Source organism: Phyllobates terribilis, unplaced genomic scaffold (assembly GCF_046119375.1).
Source record: "Phyllobates terribilis strain yellow unplaced genomic scaffold, ASM4611937v1 Scaffold_11__3_contigs__length_659146591, whole genome shotgun sequence".
NCBI classification, from domain to species: domain Eukaryota; kingdom Metazoa; phylum Chordata; class Amphibia; order Anura; family Dendrobatidae; genus Phyllobates; species Phyllobates terribilis.
Genome location: NW_027362771.1, coordinates 630,593,854 through 630,602,331, shown reverse-complemented (window position 1 = coordinate 630,602,331; position 8,478 = coordinate 630,593,854). Strand labels below are relative to the sequence as shown.

The 8,478-nt window shown below is 43.2% G+C and overlaps 1 protein-coding gene across 1 annotated transcript; it reads right to left on the bottom strand.

Moving 5' to 3' along the window:
- Positions 1-1,140: 1,140 nt before the first annotated feature.
- On the bottom strand, positions 1,141-6,803 carry LOC141167495 (olfactory receptor 5G3-like). The gene is made up of 2 exons (XM_073654893.1): positions 6,795-6,803; positions 1,141-2,064 (listed from the first exon to the last, which is right to left on the bottom strand). Exons 1-2 carry the CDS (start codon positions 6,801-6,803, stop codon positions 1,141-1,143), a joined length of 933 nt encoding a protein of 310 aa, XP_073510994.1.
- Between the last annotated feature and the right edge of the window lie 1,675 nt (positions 6,804-8,478).

Below are 8,478 nucleotides of genomic sequence, written 5' to 3'. Positions count from 1 at the left end.
TGTGGAAAATGGCCACCAAAAGCTACAAGATGCACTATCAATTCATAACCACACGATACAAGTTAGGGAACCCAAATAAAATGTATCATGTGAGGAAGTTGCCCGCAGACACAATCATGGGACTTATAAATCCATGAGTGGCCTGGAAAGCTGGATATTTAGAAGAACCATATACAAGGTCCCAGGAGAGGCATGTTTAGAGTCAATGGCTTCCCCACAAGAGGAGGATCACGACGAGACCTCTGGAGATACGATGAGATCACCCGATGGAAAGTTATGGGTACTTTTCTAAAATGGAGCTAAAACGAGCATTGGTAGGGGGCGGGGCTTAGTAAACTGACATCACTAAGAGTGGGCGTGACAGGACTTTAGTATAGCCGACAGCCAGAAACCCCTTCAGTTTGACCCAGGAGATGATGTGATTTGAGGAAGGCTGGCAGTGACGGTCGGAGGTGTGGATATATATTACTGGCACAGCCAGGGGAATATATATTCCGCCCTCACTGCAGAGGGCCTCAAATACCCAGAGGGCTACAGGACTGCCTCTCCGGCGACCACTCCCCCTAGGTGCAGTACCTTGACTGACCTGAGAGGCAAGGGGGCGCCAGAGAGTTGTGCCTGTATCGTGGCATCATGGATTGGTGATGTGTAAGGGACAACACACCACCGTGTTTCCCCCCTGCTGGTAGCAGCTTCCTGGCACCACTTACTCTAGGTGCAGTACCTTGACTCACCTGAGAGGTAAGGGGGCGCCAGAGAGCTGCACCCACCGGCCGGAATACATCACACACATGTTTTCTTATACACCTGTACAGTGGTCAAAATTCGGGTCAGATAGATCTTGGACTGAAAATACGCTTGCCTGCACATGCCCTTACATTTATATAAAGAATTTGAGGTGTGTAATTCTGCTGACATATTCCCTATAAAATTTTAGAATTGTTTTAATAAAATTTTGGTTGTTCACATATCAAAACTACAAATTTTGGGCTAAACACATATTAATTAGCTAAATCATATTCAACAATTTTGACAATAGATATCCAGACAGCCCTGTTGAGAAGAGATTCCAATTAATTGTCAACATAAATAGCAGTTACCAGCCATCTGTAGATTTACATGTTGGCCATGGATTTTATGTCAAGCGGCAAATTTATGGAATACATTAAATGCTGCTTTCTTAATATCTTTATTTCTGAAACTATATATTATAGGGTTGATCATAGGGGTAAATACAGTATACAGCAAAGATAAGACTTTACTAATGGTCAATGTTTGCTGTTTTGTTGGGACAACATACACACTGAATATTGTCCAGTAGAATATGGAGACCACAGTGAGGTGGGAGCTACAGGTGGAGAAGGCTTTCTCTCTACCAATGTTGGATGGGATTCTTAGAATAGCAAGAACAATATTAGTATAAGAAAATATTATTATTGAGGTTGGTATGAAGATGGCTGGTACGCTTAGCACAAAGCTCTCTATTTGTACTATGAAGGTGTCAGAACAGGCAATTTCTAGCAAAGGAAGAATATCACAGAAAAAATGGTCAATAACATTTGACCCGCAAAATAAGAGAACAGATATTGAAATTGTGTCAAGTAATGTAATAGCAAAGCCAAGTAACCATGAAGCAATTGTCAAATTCATACAATATGCATTTGTCATAATAGAGGTGTAACGGAGGGGGTTACAGATGGCCACGTATCGGTCATAGGACATCACCGTGAGCAGAAAACATTCCGATGCTTCCATACCACCAAAAAAACAAAACTGAGTGATGCAGCCGACAAAAGAAATGGTAGCCCCATCATTTAGTAGAATATGAAGCATGATGGGGACAATATTTGTGGTCAACAAGATGTCACTGATGGATAGTTGGTAGATGAAGAAGTACATTGGAGTTTGGAGGTTCTTGCTGGTGGACACCAGGGTGATGATCAGGAGGTTTCCACACATTGTCCCACTGTAAACCAGCAGGAGAAGACAGAACGAGGAAATTCTAAAACATTGACTGCCTTGGAAGCCTAAGAGAAAAAACTCTGTCACCACAGTCAGGTTTTTCTCCTAGAATAAAAAAAAAATGATCAACAATAAGATTGCATCAATTAGAAACAAGTTATAAATATAGCAGCGCAAAATGTTTAGAATTTTACATATTTTTTATGACTTCTTTACAATAACTACACAAAAAATATTAATCTTTTGACAGCCATAAGCTTTACATTTTTCAGAGATGGGTCTGTTTTTTGTGTGCAAAGTAGAGATGAAGGAATCTGATGAAATTCTAGTTTGGTAGATCGCCCAAATTTGATAGGGAAAAACAGTTTGAATTATTTGATGCAATTTGAATGTTTCTAATTAATGTCTATGGATTTTATAGAAATCAGAGCATAATAAATATAGGGTGTAAAAAAAATATTCCCCTCACCCCTCATCTGTACCTCCGCCACAGCTTATCGTCTGGTACTCCACACATCTTCTCACATTTGCTTCCATGATCTTCACTTTGTTCCGATTTTATGGCAGTTAGTATGCTTCAAATGTCACAATGTCTTGATGTCATTACACATATCATGATGTTGCACCATCACAACATGCTTTCCCCCTATGAGCTAACTAGTTTTTTTTTTTAATCAGAACTTTTTTATTAAACATACAAGATATGTATCATTTGTTTAACACATCATATAACAAAAAACAATATCTTCCATATATATATATCCAAAATTCCCCATATCGCTCCCCCATTAATGCACCAATTTAAACCAATTGAACAAATCAGTATATCGCAAAGAATTCCAAAACCATTGCACACCAGAGTCAGTTTTAATCATTGTGACCCTTGATCTATCATTTTGACAATTCCCGAATGTTATTGGAGCAATTTTTCTTGACACCATCACTTGCCATATTCTGTCTTGCTGCAACTCTCCAGATGGAAAACCAGGAACATTTAACCAGGGCCCCCAGATTTTTTCAAATTTCTGTAAAAGCCCTTTTCTATCCATGTGTAATTATTTATTCTATGTATAAGTTAATTTATTGATGGGGTAGGCATCCAAACAATGCATTGCGATTAACTTACGGAACTGATTCTGTATGCGCGTCACACCAATAGGTAATGGAGATTCAAGATCCATTGACTCACCCAAATATCCCAACACACGTATCATAGGATCAGCCTGAATTCATATTCCAAAAACCCTATGTAACAAATAGAGATGAGCGTTGTTCTACTCGAACTGTTCGCCAATCTCAAATTCGAGCTGTTTTGGGCGGTGTTCGAGCCGTTCGGCGAACACGAACAATTTGAGAAAAATTCGGCTGTTCGAGGTTATGTTCGATAACTGTTCGTGCACCAAAATCATAACTGGATTTTTTCTCAGTAATGATGAAAATTAATGTTAATACGCAGTTTGAGTGTACAGCGGGGTGGGGGGAGGGGCAGGGGATGGATCTCTGCAGGAACAATGAAGAACTCCATTTTTTTTTCTCTTTCCCGCATTTGCAGTGGGGAGGTGCAATCTGTCAGCCTATCAGCAGCGCACACACGGAGCGAAGTGCTTTTTTTCACACAAGCAAGGGCATGTGTCATTGGCAGTGTATGTCACATGTCCTTGCCCTATAAGACCAAGCCATTTTCCCCGTCGCCACCATTTTCTCACTGCTGCAGCTGCGTGTTAGACGGCACCGCTGTTGCTGTGTGCGCTATACCTTGTTAATTTCAAGCCAATTTTCGCACAAATATACACATAGCTTGGGAGTAGGGAATAGTTGTGATTGCAGTCCTTTTAAGGACTAGGTTACAGCATTTCCTACGACTTTTATCAGGGAGGTCTGTGCTCTTAAATAGATAGGTTGTGGGAGTAAAGACTAATTGTAATTGGAGTCCTTTTCAGGACTAGGTTACATGAGTTCCTATCAGTTTTTGCCAGGCAGGTCTGTGCCAGTGCTGTGCAAGTTTTTTTCACAGCATTTGGCTGAATCTAGCAAAGCTAATCCTTTTTGGCCTATTGCAGAGTGTGTTAGTCAGTGGAGTAGCCTATCTGTGTTGCAAGATATAACACCTGTGTATAGAATACCAATTTTTTTACTGCACCTAGTGAAGTAAAATCTTTTGGGCATAGCATCATTCTATTAGTCCATCTATACTGACCTCCATCAGGTTGCAAACTGAATATAATTTTTTTCTGCATCTAGCTCTGAAAAAATATTTGGGCTTCTAGCAGTGTGTGGGACTTGGTCTATTAGTCCATCTATACTGACCTCCATCAGGTTGCAAATTAAAAATAATTTTTTTCTTCATTTAGCTCTGAAAAAATATTTGGGCTTCTAGCAGTGTGTGGGACTTGTTCTATTAGTCCTTCTATACTGACCTCCAGCAGGTTGCAAATTGAATATAATTTTTTTCTGCATCTAGCTCTGAAAAAATAGTTGGGCTTCTAGCGGTGTGTGGGACTTGGTCTATTAGTCCATCTATACTGACCTCCATCAGGTTGCAAATTAAAAATAATTTTTTTCTGCATCTAGCTCTGAAAAAATATTTGGGCTTCTAGCAGTGTGTGGGACTTGGTCTATTAGTCCATCTATACTGACCTCCATCAGGTTGCAAATTAAAAATAATTTTTTTCTTCATTTAGCTCTGAAAAAATATTTGGGCTTCTAGCAGTGTGTGGGACTTGTTCTATTAGTCCTTCTATACAGACCTCCAGCAGGTTGCAAATTGAATATAATTTTTTTCTGCATCTAGGTCTGAAAAAATAGTTGGGCTTCTAGCGGTGTGTGGGACTTGGTCTATTAGTCCATCTATACTGACCTCCATCAGGTTGCAAATTAAAAATAATTTTTTTCTGCATCTAGCTCTGAAAAAATATTTGGGCTTCTAGCAGTGTGTGGGACTTGGTCTATTAGTCCATCTATACTGACCTCCATCAGGTTGCAAATTAAAAATAATTTTTTTCTTCATTTATCTCTGAAAAAATATTTGGGCTTCTAGCAGTGTGTGGGACTTGGTCTATTAGTCCATCTATACTGACCTCCATCAGGTTGCAAATTAAAAATAATTTTTTTCTGCATCTAGCTCTGAAAAAGTATTTGGGCTTCTAGCAGTGTGTGGGACTTGGTCTATTAGTCCATCTATACTGACCTCCATCAGGTTGCAAATTAAAAATAATTTTTTTCTTCATTTAGCTCTGAAAAAATATTTGGGCTTCTAGCAGTGTGTGGGACTTGTTCTATTAGTCCTTCTATACTGACCTCCAGCAGGTTGCAAATTGAATATAATATTTTTCTGCATCTAGCTCTGAAAAAATAGTTGGGCTTCTAGCGGTGTGTGGGACTTGGTCTATTAGTCCATCTATACTGACCTCCATCAGGTTGCAAATTAAAAATATTTTTTTTTCTGCATCTAGCTCTGAAAACATATTTGGGCTTCTAGCAGTGTGTGGGACTTGGTCTATTAGTCCATCTATACTGACCTCCATCAGGTTGCAAATTAAAAATAATTTTTATCTGCATCTACAGTACCTCTGAAAAAATATTTGGGCTTCTAGCAGTGTGTGGGACTATTTGTATTAGTCCATCTATACTGACCTCCATCAGGTTGCAAATTCAAAATAATTTTTTTCTGCATCTAACCCAGCCAATAGTTTTGGCCTAATACCACAGTTTGGCCACTCAGCTCTGCTCGGTTACCATCCATTGTTTTTTTGTGCAAACAACTCCAGAGTTGTGAATTAGTTAACCACCAAAATGAGTGGAAAAAGGCCTGCTGCTGGTGGAAAGGGGAATAGGCGTGTTGGGAAGGGGAAAAAAGGTTGTGTCCGTGGGGTAGGTGTTAAAGCAACAGTAACATCTGCAGAAGAAAGACCATCTTCCAGCCAAACTAAAATGTCTACTTCTTTTAGCGGACAATGTGATAAGATCCCTTTCTTACGGCCACGCCAATCGCTACAAATTCCAGATGAGGCACAAAAACAGCAGGTGCTTCAACGGATATCAAGTGCTCCTTTAAGTGGGCTCTCCTCCACATCAACTTCAACATCACAAATACTCCAGTCCTCAAAGGTGTCACCCAAATCGCACTTGCTTCCTCACAGCTCCCAAATCTCCAGCTGCCCGTCTGAGTATGAGGTAGAACAGATGGTTGAGTCTGCAGAGCTGTTTACTCATACTATAGCCTGGGAATCAGAGGTCGACTCCAGCGCTTCTGTGAATCCAGACGAGGAAATGATCTGCACTGATGCCCAGAATCTTTATGAGTCGGATCCAGGACCAGACGCAGAAGGTTCTGACCATAATGTAGACCCTCATTCCCAAACTGTAACTCCTGTTGGTGGAGACAATGAGGAAGACGATGATAAGACTCAAATACCTGATTGGAGCGACAACTTTAGTTTTTTGTCAGGGCAGGAACAGGTTGGCTCTGAGGACGATGGGTGTGATAACACACAGGGTGATGATGATGAGGTCGGAGATCCCACTTACTGTCAACCCACAGTCAGCCAAGAGATGAGGTCAGCAGAGGAGGTGGAGGAAGATGCTAGTGACGACGAGGTCAGGTTGCGCCTTCCTGGACAGAGACGTAGTACTGGAAGCACGTCAACAACTGCATCCTCAAACACAACTCTGCCTCTCACCACAAGTCGTGGTGGCTCTTCAGGTCGCATGGGTGCTAAGCCTTGCATAGCCTGGGCATTTTTTCAGATCGATAAAGATGACCCAACTCGTGTTATCTGTAACATTTGTCAGCAAAAGCTAAGTAGAGGCCAAAAAATACATAGTTTGAGTACTTCATGCATGAACCGGCACATGGACATGAAGCATAAGTTGCAGTGGGAAGCTCAGTGTGCTACAATGCGGCCTAGCCGGCCGGGCCAATCACCGTCTGCCATATCTTGTGCATCCGCGGCCTCTTCATCCTCTGTGACTGGGGGGACAGCAGTCACACCTGTTTTGGGGCGCAGACCTGCCACCTCTTCACCCGCAACAGCCAGCGTGATTGGCAGGTCATCATTTTCTTTGGAGGTGGTAACACCAGCTGGTGTTGAGCGCTGTCCGACATCGATAGCACCACCTTTGGATCAAGGCAACCTAACATGTCCGCCTGCATCTTCCTCACAGACCGGAATTTTACCGGGGACACCCATATCAACCCCGTCTAAGCACAATAGCCAGCCCTCGGTCCCTCAGATGTGGACAAGTAAAAGACCATTTCCTCCTAGCCATGAGAAAGCTAAGAGGTTGAATTTCACCATCTGCAAGCTCTTGGCTACAGAAATGCTGCCTTTCCGCCTGGTGGACACAGAGGATTTTCGAGACCTTATGTCTGTCGCAGTGCCCCAGTACCAGATGCCCAGTCGGCACTACTTCTCAAAGAAAGGTGTGCCTGCGCTCCACCAGCATGTCGCACACAACATCACCGCTTCTTTGAGAAACTCTGTGTGTGACAGGGTGCATTTCACCACAGACACTTGGACGAGTAGGCATGGACAGGGGCGTTACATGTCGCTGACTGGGCACTGGGTAACTATGGTGACAGCAGGACAAGGGGCTGCTGTCCAAGTCTTGCCATCCCGACGAGTTGTGCGTCAATCCTCTTTATGTCAAAGTTCCTCCACTGCTTCTGCCTCCTCAACCTCCTCTCGGTCTTCCACCTGCACCCAAAGCCTGTCTGGTCATGCCACAAGCTTTCTAACTGCGCAGAAGGGATCCTGCACACCTCCTTACTATGCTGGCAGTAGGGCTCAACGTCATCAGGCTTTTTTTACATTGAAATGTCTGGGAAATGTGAGTCACACAGCTGAGGAGTTGTGGTCAGCTCTGGAGAACCAATTTCATGAATGGTTGTCTCCACTGGACCTGAAACCAGGGAAGGCCGTGTGCGACAATGCTGCAAACCTGGGTGCTGCCCTTCGCCGGGGCAATGTCACACACGTGCCTTGTATGGCTCACGTGTTGAACCTGGTTGTCCAGCAATTTTTAGCCCACTATCCCAGACTAGATGGCCTTCTGCAGAGGGCACGGTCGCTGTGTGCTCACTTCCGCCGTTCGCATCCCGCAGCTCAGCGACTTACATCTCTACAGAAGTCGTTGGGCCTGCCACTTCACCGGCTAAAATGCGATGTGCCTACCCGGTGGAATTCAACTCTGCACATGTTGCAGCGACTGTGGCAGCACCGACAAGCCCTGGTGCAATACGTTCTGACGTATAGCCTGGGCCAACGAGATTCAGAGGTGGGGCAAATCACGCTGGAGGAGTGGTCTCAGATCAGGGACCTATGCACCCTTCTGCACAGTTTTGAAATGGCGACGAAGATGTTTAGTGCTGACGATGCCATTATCAGCATGACTATTCCGGTGATTTACATGCTGGAGCACATGTTAAACAGAATTCGGAGTCAGGTGGTGGCACAAGAGGAGGTGGAGGAAGTAGAGGAGGAGGAGTTGTATGCGGAAGGGCTAACATCTGCAAGG